The sequence below is a fragment of the Pelmatolapia mariae genome, linkage group LG1 (assembly GCF_036321145.2).
Source record: "Pelmatolapia mariae isolate MD_Pm_ZW linkage group LG1, Pm_UMD_F_2, whole genome shotgun sequence".
Classification (NCBI taxonomy): Eukaryota; Metazoa; Chordata; class Actinopteri; order Cichliformes; family Cichlidae; genus Pelmatolapia; species Pelmatolapia mariae.
The window spans coordinates 940,098-954,912 of record NC_086227.1 but is presented as its reverse complement, the minus strand read 5'-3'; the positions used below and the strand labels follow the sequence as shown (position 1 = coordinate 954,912).

General features: G+C 45.2%; 1 protein-coding gene across 1 annotated transcript in view; it reads left to right on the top strand.

Moving 5' to 3' along the window:
• iqgap1 (IQ motif containing GTPase activating protein 1) overlaps positions 1 to 14,815 on the top strand; it is a 42,420-nt gene that overhangs the window by 13,907 nt on the left and 13,698 nt on the right. The window contains exons 3-15 of the mRNA XM_063469585.1: positions 6,409 to 6,565; positions 6,664 to 6,741; positions 8,131 to 8,207; positions 9,154 to 9,221; positions 9,810 to 9,923; positions 10,415 to 10,593; positions 10,906 to 10,993; positions 11,083 to 11,240; positions 11,321 to 11,405; positions 11,477 to 11,640; positions 12,437 to 12,597; positions 12,703 to 12,827; positions 13,729 to 13,892. Coding sequence (XP_063325655.1) covers positions 6,409 to 6,565; positions 6,664 to 6,741; positions 8,131 to 8,207; positions 9,154 to 9,221; positions 9,810 to 9,923; positions 10,415 to 10,593; positions 10,906 to 10,993; positions 11,083 to 11,240; positions 11,321 to 11,405; positions 11,477 to 11,640; positions 12,437 to 12,597; positions 12,703 to 12,827; positions 13,729 to 13,892 — 1,618 coding nt within the window. The remainder of the gene's footprint in view (positions 1 to 6,408; positions 6,566 to 6,663; positions 6,742 to 8,130; positions 8,208 to 9,153; positions 9,222 to 9,809; positions 9,924 to 10,414; positions 10,594 to 10,905; positions 10,994 to 11,082; positions 11,241 to 11,320; positions 11,406 to 11,476; positions 11,641 to 12,436; positions 12,598 to 12,702; positions 12,828 to 13,728; positions 13,893 to 14,815) is intronic.

Sequence of the window (14,815 nt, the reverse complement as noted above, 5' to 3'; positions counted from 1 at the left end):
ATTCCCGCTGGGCTGGATTGGCCTGTGGTGTTAGAGTTGTGGCTGAGCACACACACCTTCCTTTAGGATCACAGAGGTTCACAGAGCAGGACATAGAGGCCATGTGTACCTTGACATTGTGCTGCTGCTAGATAAGGCTCACCACACCATTTGCCTTTCCAGCTATTATGTAAACATCACTTCCTACCCTTCTCTTTTCAGGCACACACAGAAATCCAAATAGGTCTGTAATGCTGGGGAACAATGCGAGACTGAGCGCACGTCGATAAGTGCCGTCACTCAGCCTTTTCCTGCTTTTCTCCACAGCTCGGTCCATCCACGGGCTAAAAGTGGCCCAATGTTGGGCCTGGTGATGCATGTGTTTCTGCTCATCGCACCAATGAATACGTCTGTCGCAGGGACCGTTCTCCACAGGGGCATTCCCATTTTAACCAGGATGGTAATCCTGCAAACTGCCAATGATTTGATGAGGTCCCGGATATTTCTCCTGTTGGATTGGGTGTCACAGTAAAATAGCATAGAAATCAAACCTACTGCACAGCACGGTTATTGCATGTATTACATGATGGAACTAAATGTCCAACCATGCCGGGCTCGTCTGGTTTGGGAGGTTTCAGTCAAATCCTGCATTCATGACACGAAGAAGATTTCAGGTGGAGCGAGCATCGTTGGACAAACAGCGGCTGCTGTGGTTGGGTAAAAACGTGGTCACTTTTTCTGTGATTGTTATTCAACAGCCACTCTTTTCTTGGTTTGGCTTTCATCTCAGAGCCCTCAAACAGAAGCTCTCATCGAGCTGTAGCTATGCAGACTCCTGTCACAGCATTCATCTATACGTTTCCCCTACACTGTGACCACAGCACTGTGCAATCAGTTCAAGTGATTCATGGCTACTCAGTTAATTCAGTTCACTTGCATTAGAACCAAATAAACCGTATCAGCATTCCCAGGTTTAGCCAATCCAGGATTATCCAGTTAATCCTGGATCTTTTAAGCGATGTAAAAAGAACAAGCTCCATAGGTGTGGACGTGAGGCTTTACTGGTGCTTGGCTCACTAAACCAAAACTTATTCTTACAGTTCTGTCACAATATAACATATAAACTACAATTTGATCAAAGGTTTCTTTTGTAATCAGCAGGAAATGTATTTAACATAAATGAACTAGTTAGACTGTCTCTGACCTCAGTTGCTGAATTTTCTAGTGTTACTAGTACTTAGGATTTAGTTGGACTCCCATGTGAAATAATCTGGTTATAAGTGGTAAAAAATGAAAGCATGAAATGAAGAAAGATCATCAACCAGGTGTGAGATCATTCTGTCCGATCATAATAAAACAGCACTGAGTGTGGTTCATGCTATCATAAGCAAACATATAGACTTCTTTTGATCATGTGACTAAAATGCTGAGTTGTCATTTCCCTTGGCAGTGCTTGACTTCCCCTTTTTAGTAGGATTTTCTTCATAAAGGACTTTTTATTTTCCCCTCAAACATCCAATTTCTAAATGCTGGTTTCTTAACTATGGTTCATCAGTGTAATTACCTGCCTCACATTAGACACATGTCTATCATACTAAACCAATATAATTTCACTAATGTGCACACTTGACTCACTGAAGCACATTATCGTTCTTTATAGCCCTGACCTAACTGTTCCAAACAATGAGGCATTGAAACCTATGAGGCCGCTCCCTGAGAGGCATCAGACAGCAGTGACTCAGCTGTACAGTAACCAGGCGTGTGGCCTGCACAGCCTATATTTCTGAGCTGTTATCAAACATTAACGGTGTGTCTGTGTCCAAAAGTGAAACCTGGGGAAAAGGGAAGTATGCAACTGAAGTTAGCTTATGTTATTAACGCTCTGCCTCCATCTCAAACCCACCATCCTAGCAAAGAGAGTGCAGGGCAAGTATAGGCCGTTTGATTTAAGTCATGCAGGAAAACAAGAGGATGCGCCTCGATAGCAGGCAGAGGCGTGGTCGGTGTGTCTTCCTGGAGTAACAGCGGTCAGTAGCAGACCTCTTCCTATGAGACTGACCTCTGAACTCAGCACTGACATCGGCTTCCTGAAAGCGTGCAGGATCTGAGGAGGAATGAGACAATAATTCCTGCAGTTTCCCTCTGTGTCCTGTGCTGTTAGGGTAGAATAGTCTTTGTCATTATGCAAGGACAACAACATAACTCTGCTGTGATCAGCAAAATAACATTAAGTATAAATATTAAAAATGATAAGTAGATTATTAAACCTGAGACAGTGCTTATATAGGGGTACATGAGTGTCCTGACAGTTATCAGTGCACCTCGTTGTATGTGGAGGGGTGGGGCTGATGGAGGCCACAGCTCGAGGAAGAAGCTGCTCTTGGTCTGTTTGTGTGGGATTGTATTAGTCTGTATATGCTGCTGGCCACCCTGTGGTGTGGGCCCTCCAGCCGTACGGCCCTGCCACAGTCCAGCAGCTGTGCAGCTTCTGCACCGCACCGTGATGCAGTCTGTGAGGATGCTCTCTATGGTGGTCCTGGAGAAGTTTAGCAGCAGTTTCTGGGGCTGGAGCTGTGCTTCCTAAGGAAGGACAGCCGTCTGCTTTTTCAAAAGAAAAGGTTCCTTTCAAAACAAAGATCTGTTGATCCAGCAGCAGATGTTCAGCTCGAGGCTGATTATTTGCAGTGTTGGGGAGTAACAGAGTACATGCATCGCCGTTACTATTTAAAATACAAAATATAAGTAACTGTATTCTGTTACAGTTACCGTTTAAAAAGGTGGTATTCAGAATACAGTTACTTTGTTGAAATAAATGGATTACACGGGGGTCTTTTCCTGTTGTTCGGCATATGTTCGGCTATGCCCTCTCTATTTTTGGGGCTCTAGAAGCTCTAATGTCTGTGTCTCAATCTCACGGCCCATGTCACCTCTACTTGCGGCAGCATAATGGTGTGAAGAAATATTTTTAAAATGATTTAATATGAAGGCAATAGGCAGAGTGTTACAGGCATCGCCCTAAAGCATGTAGCCTGATGGGCAGTGTAGTCCGTGCTGCAGGGAGAATGGACTGCCATACCCGTGATGTGTCTGTGAGCGAGGGAGGGAGAAAAAGGAAAAGTCCGAGCTGTCACCGAGCAGAAACGGGAGCTGGAAGCATGTAAATATAATAATAACCACTGCAGCCAAGAAGAGTGCCTGACGAGCCCAGTTGTAAGTAAGCTATTAAGACTCAACTGTACACTGTGTTCGTGTTTTCCTCCGAAACAATAAGTCCCGTTGGAGCAGCCTTTCAACGCCTCTCTCTGTCTCTCGCTAGCAAACTTGACCCAGACAACAAAGTAAAGCTAGTTTTCAGCTACGAGCCCGACACGAACCCGACGTATTAGCCAGAGGTCCCTTTACTACGGTTCGGAGCCGCGGACCTGTTTTATATACGCGCCGAATAGTTTTCTATACGAGATCGCTGCAAAAAGTGCAGCCTTACCTAATGTCCACCTACTGTTACTCATTTATATTAAGATTTAAACACCTAGTTGGTATTGGTATGGAGAGTAACCTTCAGTAATAGTAATAAATCACAGCAATAGGACATTCATGTAGCTGTAAAAAGCATGATAATATATTAAGTAATCCAAAGTATTCAGAATACATTACTGTCATTGAGTAACGTAACGGAATACGTTACAAAATACATTTTGGGGCATGTAATCTGTAATCTGTAGTGGAATACATTTTAAAAGTAACCTTCCCAACACTGATTATTTGGCCGTGTAGTTTATTCTGCATGTTACTGTTACATTCACAAACTTCTACAGCTCCCACAGATGAGACTTATTATCAAAATGTAACAACTTTAGAATTTCTGTCTTTAAAAACTCGTCCATGTCTGAATCACAGCAGTATAACGTTATTGTCATCATTATGAAACCACACTCATGTAGATTGATTTAGTTTGATGTCTTCTTACCATTTTAAAAAAGTAACCTGAGCTTGAGCCTGGTTTTCACGCGCTGCATTACATCATGTTAGCTGTCTGTGCCATTAGCCATTAGCCACTCCTTTGGTTTTACAGAAGTGATTAAACTGAAACTTAAGTAAAAACAGGACGATGAGCCCCAAACATCTGCAGTTCTTTGTGAATAATATATTCAGTGTGAGTGTCAGCACTGAATGTTAGTGCTTTTCAACAGAAATCATTAAACTGGTACTTCCAGTGTAAACTGTTTCTAGCTAGTATACATATTGAAAGCTTCTCCTAAATAAGGGCCTTGTTGGAAAAAGTATTAAAAATAATCTTAATTGTCACTAATTTGCTTTGTCTCATGCTTTTAGTATCGGTCCAATATTATCATTGAAGTGTGACGTGTGAACATTTGATTTGGTTTAGTTTCACAAACATGAATCCTGACTTAATGTCCGTGTGAAAGCGTGCAGCTCTTAAACTGTTTTGTCGAGTGGGACAAAAAACCTTTTGATATCAGAAGTTTTCTAATGATGATCTTTTTGGTATGACATGAATGTAGCATTAGCCTTCAATGAGCTTGTCCCAGAGGACGTTCTTGAACCGTCACGTCTTTGATAAGACTGTTTACAGCCATTCTAGAGACTTCAGATAACATTTTCATATTTGTGATTATTTCTTTAATCGTAAACACGCCTGTAAATGTCACACGGATCATTTTTGGCAGCTCTTTGCCGTAGTTGACGACAAACAATTCAGAGATCCCATTCATGGCCGCCGTCCTTCCCAGTTAAGTGGAGGGTGTGTCTGTGTTTGGGGAAAAAGGGGAATGTGTATAGCCTTGATAAAAGAGCCATTACTGAGCAGCCTTTGTGGAGCCTTTCACTGCTCCCATGTGCAGTGAAAGGGGGGGCTTGTTCCTGCCTGGCAGGCCCGAGCCCTGCGCTATGGGTCGGTCACCTCGGCCTCAATAGCAGGCCTGTCTGGAGACCCTGTGTCACGACTTCCTGAGAGGGAAGTTGTTTCAGCTGGTGGTTCGCTGGCTTCTCACGTTGGAAAATGTTGCTGTGAATGTTTCATCACACAAGTGTTTTAACAAGAGCTTAGACGTGGATATTGCCTAAAAATGAGCCTCTGTACTTTGTATTTGATTGAATAAAGTCAGAGACAGTTTTCACAAGTGTGTGTGTGTGTGTGTGTGTGTGTGTGTGTGTGTGTGTGTGTGTGTGTGTGTGTGTGTGTGTGTGTTAAGGACAGTCTGTCTGTAGGAGGAAAGGAATCTTGTAATCAGGGTATAGTTAACCTTGAGCTGTTTCTGAAGAGTGGGAGTGTTTCCTTAGCGAATGCAAACAGAGGCTGTCTGTTCAAAAGAACACATTTCATTTCACGGTCTGCCTTCACACTGTGACGTTACACTGATAAAACTCAGAGTAGTTTCATAAGCAGTATTAGAGCAGAAAAGTTCACCATGCTGTTACACGACGCCATGATGCTTTGCTGCAGGGATCATTCCTCCTTTAATGAGTATAAACTGACCCGTATTTAAGAGAATGAAAGGAGATGACAGGGTGATTTAAATTACATACCAACATTGGCTGGCTTCATATGTTGTTACTGGTAAGTGACATTTGCTGGTGGAATCTAGTCCACCAGTTGCGTCCCAGTGAGAGAGCTCAGCGTGTCTGCTCTGTGGCCCAGGGCTGACACTGTCGCTCAGCGGGAATGCGACTCCACAGTGTGACCTGGAAGAAATGAAATGTCACGCGTGAGGAATGCTGAGGGGTTAGCAGCACTAGCCAGGTTAGGGGGGTTTGTTGTCTTGGAGCTGCAGAGAATTAATACTGATGTGTGAAACGGATCAACACAGGAAGGAAAGCTGTGCTCTTTCCCCCTGAGGTCAAGTCAAGTCTAGTTGGATCCTTTTTAACTGTGAGGTTGGACCTTTTGGACCTACCGCATTAATATTAAACCCGAGCAGGGCTTACTCCTTATTCATAATAACCAATGAATCAGGCTACGGTAGGAAAATGTTTCTCTGGAAACTTCTGATGGCCGATGTGTTTATATTTTAATGGCATTTATCCTGAAATAAAACTTGCTCTACAAAAAGAACATACAAAAAGTTGTTTGTGCTTTGGGTTAAAAACCCAAACTTCTCAGCTGTACTTCAGAGCAGGTTTCTGAGTATTTGTCAGAAAATGTTCTCGAAACATGACGAGAGCGGCCTTGCTAAGTGTGTTGAATTAGCTCTTAGCTATCGGCTATGGTTAGCTTTGTCGTCTTTAAACCTGTTGGGGGAAGTCTAAACATCAAGACCAAATGTTCTTTGCATGCATCTGTAATATTTGCTGTGAGCAATGACTCACTTTGTTTCATGGCCTTTAAGAGGCACTGCAGTGTTTCCATCTTCACCTGAAGTTGGTGCTTTTTGTTGACTGTGTTACGTGTTTGTGCTGCCCTCCTTGCAGATGGATGGAGGCCTGCCTGGATGAGGAGTTGCCTCCAACAACAGAGCTGGAGGAGGGGCTGAGAAACGGCGTTTATCTGGCCAAACTGGGCAACTTCTTTGCGCCGCAGACAGTTTCCCTCAAGAAGATTTACGACCGTGAGCAGACACGGTACAAGGTGAAAACATGCAGATGTTTATGCAGTTGTCATTTATTTACTGTAATTTGTTACTGCGAGCCTTTGTTCTCCTCTGATGTAATACGTCTCTCTTACAGGCGACTGGTCTCCATTTTAGACACACAGACAATGTCATCCAGTGGCTCAACGCCATGGCAGAGAAGGGACTGCCAAAGGTAAGGCCGGCTCAAAGCCCACAGGGGACACAAATGTGCACAAACTGTCAGTTAAGCATTTACAGCCGAGACTTACTGGATTGTGTTGGTTTTGCATATTGTCAGCCAGTTACGTGATGCCAGTGCTCGCATTCAAAGCACACGCTTTGTTTGACATTTCAATTTCTCACCCTCAAGACATCAAATGGTCCCAGGTAGCCTGAGCTAAGCTTGCAAAGAAGTGTGCCAGAGATGAAGTTACAGTGAATATGTGACAGGGCGTCGGTCCTGCAGCCAGTGACTGTTAAAAGTAGTTCTTTGTCAGACTTAAATAAGCAGCTGAAGTCCTACAGTATTAATGGTGCCGTGTCAGTGTTGGGGGGTGGGGGGGCCATTCCTCCGACCTTGTTGTTTTCACGCGTTGGTAAGTCAGAATGGGAAACCGCTTGGACATTAAAAGTCACACAGTTTTAGTTTATTGCTCAGAACGTTTGAAGACACTTAGTTTACCTGACGACTAGAATTTCAGATCATGATAGCAGCTACAGCTACTATCAGATTACAAATAAGATGCCAGTTTTTTATTTTTACTTTGTTCTTGCATTTGAGTGGGACGTCAGAAACTCAGTAATTTAAATTTTCTCAGGCATTGAGCTGTTTGTCTGACCTGAGTGGGTGTGGGGGTTTTTTTCCTGATAATTCAAACCCAACGAATGAACGATTGGATGGAAAAAGAGCGTGCCTGGAAAAGAGCTCGATGGCCACGGCTGCCAGACGACAGAGGAGGATCCTCAGAGCAGCGCTGAAGTGCAGCTCAGTTTAAAGAGCACTGCCGTCCCTGTGCATGGTGACAGCTTTACCCTCGTGTCAAATGTTTAAAATGAATCACTAAATGTAGCTTTTACAGGAAAAGAATGAGTTTTAGGTTGAGTCCCATTTCCATTTTTGATGAGAGCAGCGTTTTTCAGAGTGACTGATTGCTTCAAACAAGCTTTCCCTTCAGTGGACGTTGACTTTGACACTGTGGTCTGAACTCCTCGGACGCTCGGAGTGCTTTGGAGAAGTTGGCAGGTTTGTCCATTCAGGACCTGAAATGTCAGTAAAGGAGCACTCAGCCGAAAACGAGGAAACACTGGCCTGTGTTAGTAACGAGGCTCCTTTGTGAGAAATTTCCACACGAGCAAACTGGCAGCGTGTCATTTAGTTGGACGTGAATAAAATCGACTATCAGACAGGAATATGACCCGCTGGTAGCTGTGTTAAGTGTTTCATTCCAGTTGTGCCACAGAGGCAGCGCCAGGGCGTGTGAATAGAAGAGCTGCATTGAGTAATCCCACCATTGAGCTAATACACTGAGTCACTCCTGCACACATGCTGCGACATGATGAAGCCGTTGTCTCTGTGTTTCAGATCTTCTACCCTGAGACCACAGACATATATGACCGGAAGAACATGCCACGCTGCATCTACTGCATACATGCGCTCAGGTTTGTGTCTCGCCCTTTGACTTTGATTTGACAGTAAGGACCCAGCTTTGGCTGCCCTGCAGTTCAGACTGCTGCTGAGGCTCTTTTTCTAAAAGCATTAAAGCCTGGAGCGCTCAGCATATGGCGTGACTTTTGAAAAACAATGGGTCTGTGACACTGAGGTATCCAGCGGCACAGAGCATGTGCACATTTGTTTTGATTGCACGCTCAGGTGTAAAGGATGTTGAAGCCTTCAAAGCCAGCAGAGCAGATGGATGATGTTGGGCTCTGTGTCATTGCTCTGAGCTCTGTAATTACCCTCCTAAAGAAAACACACACATGCTGCAGCACTGCCACAGAAATGTGCTCTACTGTAAACACTGAAGTGTGTGGTTTGTCCGACTGGTGCTGTGAGCAGCTGTACAGCAGCTTGTAAACCTTCACGGTTACTGTGGTGGTTGGTGTGTTAAGGCGGCGCTAAAACATCTTCTCAGATTAAGACATGGTGCCTCTGAAAACTGCCATCCCAAATCCTTCTTCTTCATCCTCTTGTGCTGCTGCTCTACTTCACAGCAACCTGTAACCTTTAGAGTTCACTTTTACACGTCGCTGTTGTTCAGTCTAAATATCCTTTTAGCCCCAGATCAGCTGAGATCATTTGTTTGTGTCAGTAGGCACCTGCTGAATAATCACGTCTCCTTGGTTTGAACCTCTTCACAGTGATAATTAAAAGTAGTATTTCCAGCCGTTAGCAAAGGCACATACAGTACTTTTCATATTTCATACATATTGGCTGTTCACTATTTGTCGATTGCGTCACCAAAAATCAAACGAGTAGTAAAATCCTGGAGTTGTTGGAGGTGTCAGCCAAGCGCTGGTGTTTATATCCGTTCCTGTGATGCTCATCTCTTCTTCTGCACATCTTCACTTATGTTTATACTCACTTCTTTTCTCCCCTGTGTTGCAGTCTGTACTTGTTCAAGTTGGGTCTGGCACCTCAGATCCAGGACCTGTATGGAAAAGTCGACTTCACTGGTAAGAGCGCGAGCCTGAACATGCGCATCTGTTTTCCTCGTTTGCTTCTTATTAACCTCCTTATGTCGTCTTAAATCCAGACCACTGCCAAAGTTAGCGTGCCGCTTACAGGTAACCTGTTGTGCTCATTCTGTATTGTTATGGTTAAACATCACTCTGCTGGGTTTCTTCTGATTGGCTGCTTGTAAACAAAAGCTTGGAGCAGCTATGCAGGGAATACTTGTACACTTCCCCTGACCTCATCACATGATGCTAAATGTCATGTCATTGCTATGAGCCTCCAGCACTGTAACAACATGCAGTAATATGTAAATCATGGTGAAACTGCCATCAGCCTGAGAGCAGCACTGGCAGCGCTGCGAGGAAAGAGCGCAGGGGCTCCTGGAAATGTGAAAGTCATTAGTAACTGTCAGAGGGTTTCCTGTCAGTCGAGTGCAGCTCAGCTCTCTGTCCCTGAGCCAGTCTCCAAAATCAGATTATCACACATGAGCCAGGAACAGTCTGTCTCTGCCCCCCCCCTCAACCCTACTCCTTTCTCTCTTTTTCCCTCTCGGATCTGTTCCATCTGCTCTGTCTTCTCTCTCCCAGAGGAGGAGATCAACAACATGAAGAGCGAGCTGGAAAAGTATGGAATCCAGATGCCCGCCTTCAGCAAGATTGGTGGGATCCTGGCCAATGAGCTCTCAGTGGATGAAGCGGCATGTAAGCAGGGGCTCGGGTGTCGCGGGGAGGGGGCGGGCTCTCAGAGCTTCTAATAAATGCTTTAATGAAACGGATGCATTTCTTCCCAGCTGTCTCGGGATTATTCCAACTCAGTAATTTAGGACGTTTGATTGTTGATTAAGTAAGAAACCGTCGGCCTACCTCTGTTTACTTCAGTCCATTACAAAGCCAACCTGACATCACTGCGTCAGACGGCGTCTCTACAGCCACAGAGAATCAAACGCGTCACGTTTGTGCATTCTTCCAATAAATGATTCCTTAAATGGAGACGTGATCAATAAAGATCTGTTGATGAGTGACGTCTTTACTGTGTCGTATATAAAACAGTTGAAAACTGACTTCATTTAGTCAGCTGTGGCTCAAATGTACAATTTTAACAGCCTGGTAAGGCGGCGATGTTACAACCCACGTTTCAAAGTTTTTCCACAAGAACTAACAAAGTAAACGGTGTGACTGCTTCTCCTCCTCAGTGCACGCTGCTGTGATTGCCATAAATGAGGCCATTGACCAGGGCGTACCAGAGGGCACGCTGGCCGCTATGCAAAACCCCAACGCCATGCTGGTCAAACTGGATCCCAGCTGTGCTCAGCAGTACCACGACACGTTGTACCAGGCCAAAGGGAAGAAGGTGGCCAACTCACGCAAGCGGGTAACTGGATTCACCGTCCCCTGCTTTCACAGGGACAGCAGTCACTAGCAGCCTGAGGCGCATTATTTTATAATTAAAGATGAAGGGAGCTCATAGCAGTCACGTCTGCTTTTTGATTAGAAAATAATTGAAGGTTCAGCCTGAAGATGGAAGAAAATGTTGGCATTAGTCTGCGATGTGCTGAGAATGGCTAAAACGAAGCACTGCCATACTGATGCACTTTGAATGCATGGCCCAAACATCCCTTTAAGCGCACAAACATTCTAGTATCATGCAGTGCAAACGTGTAATCCTGCTGCTCTGCTCTCACAGCAAATGGAGAATGCCGAGGCAGAGAGGGACATCTACGATGAGCTTCTTACCCAGGCAGAAATCCAAGGCAATGTCAATAAGGTCAACGGTAAGCTACATCAGCACACACACACACACACTGAGGTATTTACTGGATTCTGTGGTGCACTTGTGGAAATGTCGACCTCTCTCCAACAGTGAACAATGCTTTGAGTGAAGCTGAACAGGCCTTGCTGAGTGGAGATGAGGATAAGTTGTATGAGGCGCTGAAGGCCATGGGCATCCAGAACCTGCAGCCCCAGAACAAAGCCTGGTACCTGAAACAGCTGCAGGGTGACCGAGAGAACAAAGAGCAGGTAGGCTCAACAGTCTAACAGCCACCGCTGTAGCAAACCAGCGTCCCTCTTTCCACATTAACCGGGTTTCTCCTTCTTAGACGTCTCCAGGAGAAGCCCTGACTAAGGACGAGCTGCAGAGCGGCGTGGATGTGGCCAACGGGATAGCAGAGAGCTACCTAAAGAGTACGACTGTAACACCTGTGTTATAACAAAGTTATCTATGTGTTTGTAACTCGGTTCCTGTCTCTGTGCAGTGCTGAAAGCAGTGGAACGGATCAATAATGCAATCAGAGAAGGTGTGCCAGAAAAGACGGTGGAGGAGCTCATGAACCCTGACGCACAGCTGCCTGAGGTCTACCCGAGCGCTGCAGACCTCTACCAGAGAGAGCTAGCCAGCCTGCAGCAGCAGAGCCAAGAGGTACCCGGAACCAAAGCTCAGTGAATAATGTGAACGCTCACTGACACAGTTCTCAGCAGAGAAACATGTTCGTGTGGCTTTTAATGCCAAATTACAGCAGCAGCTGACCGTCTTCCAGTTTATATCACAACAGGCGCTCTATTGTAATCTAGCCTGCTCTGATGATAGCACAGTTTATTTTAGCTTTCACTGAGACGTACACAAAACAGAAAGGACACTAAAGTCTGCACAGACTGAGGAAGGAAGTACTCCTAACCCGAGTTCTCATCTATGTGAGAATATACTTGTTTTTTCCTGAAAAAGTTTTTTCGTGTGTTTTCCACGACAGACATTAGCACAGAATCCGTCTTTTATAGCACAGCATGTGCTCACCGTGATGGCAGCCATTGGGTTGTGAACTTGCCGTTGCCGTGTCTCCTTTGGCGCCAATAGTGACCTCATTGTGTGAGAGCGTCAACCACTAACCTATTAGCTAATGCTAGCGAGCCTGGTTATCATTAGGTGCAGGTGCAGTGTCGTCGTATGTTGGATCAAACTCACTTTACCAGTTTCTGTAACTAAGAAAGATTTTATTTATTTCCACTTGGAATACTTTGGTCCTGTTTTCCATGCTCCATGTTTGAATTCCCATATCCTACCCGAGCACAGAGCCGTGCTTGGTGTTTATTATATCCTGGACTGGAAGCGGTGTGTATTTTATGACCTCCTTCATGATCGAGTAAACAGTGTAGTTGATTATTTTAGTAGCAATAATGGTAGTTTTACATATGAAGCGCTTTATGTTTCTGTCCCGCAGGGTAACCTCACCCACCCCGAGCTGCTCGTTGCCGTGGAGATGCTGTCATCGGTGGTGCTAATGAACGAGGCGCTGGACGTCGGAGACCGAGCGGCTCTCTGGAAACAACTGTCCAGCACCGTAACTGGACTCAGCAATGTTGAGGATGAGTACGCTCAGAGGTGAGCGCCGACGCCCGGCGTCATCGACACGTCCTTTGTCAAGTCTTGAGTGTTTGTGCGTGAACAAAAGCAGACGTGTAAACTCTTTACCCGTGTGCTCCTCAGATACATGGATGAACTGATGCGTCTCAAAGCAGCAGCCAGAGAGGAAGGGTCCGACTATCTGACCTGGAACGACATTCAGGCCTGCATCGACCAGGTCAACCTGGCTGTGCAGGAGGAGCATGAACGTAAGAGGCCACACGATCGCATCCATTCACGTCTTTGTCAGAAACTTCTGGCTGCTCGCTTGTTCACAGGTGTCTCACCTGGTAGATCGGTGTGTTTGATGATCTCGTGTGTCCTCCCAGGATCAAACCACTACACCATGGAGCCGCGATATTTCAGCCAAGTTTGAGATGATGTTCCTGATGCCATCCAAAAAATGCTGAACATCCTTCTTTTTTAAGGAGTTTCTGTCATTGATGACAGTCTTCCTAATTAAAAGTGTGATTTAGTGCCACAGTCTCAGACGTGCTCGTGCAGCAAACGTAAACGCGTGGCGCTGCTAGATCATCGATTTGACACTTTGATATAAAGTTTTACACTTTTATCACCCTGGATGGCTCCACTGAACTGCCAATTATTGTACTTCCTCAAATGGCAGTCTAACAAACCCAGCCACTCCCCATAAACTCGCTGGTTAAAGTGCTGCAGACATAAACATGAAAAGCTTTGTTCCAATTTCCCCGTCCAGAGCCAGGTCAGGTAGAGCCAGCTGGAAATTTGGCGCTCGTGTCCCCCTATTTATAAAAAAATAGATGGCTGTGGGCTCGTGGACACCAGTCCACAAACAAATGAACAGAGTTTCTGGGTAAAACACAAACATACCCATGAATAGAACAGTATGATCTAAGCTCTGTGATCCATAAAATGTTTTCTTACTTGTTGTATGCAGATTCACATGTTTAAGAACATATCAGCACCTTTATTAGTCATAGTCCTTAGCTTTATTTAGTTATAGTGCACCTTTTTGTTAAATACTGCCATATCTTGAATGATATCAAAGAGCTTTTCCGTTGTCTCCTATGAGAATCAGGCGTTTACAGACAGCCCAACACTTTCTGTGTGTGTCTGCTTCTGTATTTGTAGGAATTGCTGCCATTGGGTTGATCAATGAAGCCCTGGATGAGGGAGATCCTACGAAGACGCTGTCCATGCTGCAGAGCCCATCAGCCAAGCTCACAGACGTGGACCCGTCGATCGCTCAGCACTACCATGACAAACTGCTGGAGGCCCGCAGAGAGAAGGCTCATGTAAGGACCTCATGTTCCTGATTTCTGCTGTGCAAAACTGAATCACGTGTTAGGCTGCATCTGCTAAGTATGGGCTGTGGATGTCAATTACTGCGTCACTGAGCCTTTATTTGCTTTTTGTGTGTATCGTGTATTCCTGTGAACATTATGCAAACAGGCTACAGTTACATTTTTTAACTGCAGACAGTTAAAGCTTGGTTTTGGTTTTATTTGACGTGACATGTGACGCATGTAGAAGACTTTAATCAACTTACTGACTTGTTTATATGAACTTATAAGTGCAATATTGAGTCTTATTCAGATGGGATGGACTTGCTACTCTTGGCTCGACTAATGATCCTGAGCTATACGAGGAGTGTTTGATCATTCAAACATCGTACTGTGTCACTAAAACACAGCTGTTGCAAATATTGCATGATTTAGTGTGTGTGTGTGGGTGTGTGTGTGATGGTGTGTGTGTGTGGGGGGGGGGTGCACAAGAAGCTCACCAGGTGTCGTTCATGTGACTCTGTCCTCGGTGCTTGATTCGAGTGGACGCTGATGTCATGGTGTACCATCCCCCCTTACTTCCTGTCACACGTCTGTGTGGGACGCTTGTCTCCTTGCTCTCACTCTTTCCTGAGGCCTGACACGTCGTTTCTGTTGCTCCTCTTTGGTTGATCATTGATGGAGAGGCACCCGTGCTCTCTTTGACTCATTTGCCTGTGTTATCGTTACTCAATGGATGATGAGTCTGAGGAGGTTCTTGTGTGTTTGCGCGCGCTTGCGGTGAGGCAGTCAGTTTGCATATGATGTCACAAGCAGAACACTTGTGCTGTTTTCCTGTTGAAGCTGAAGCTCAGCTGCAGGTAAGAGTGCAGGGGCTGGTTATAGCTTTGCTGCCGCACACAAAGGAAGTCCGCACTGACTAAAGGTCCCCTCCA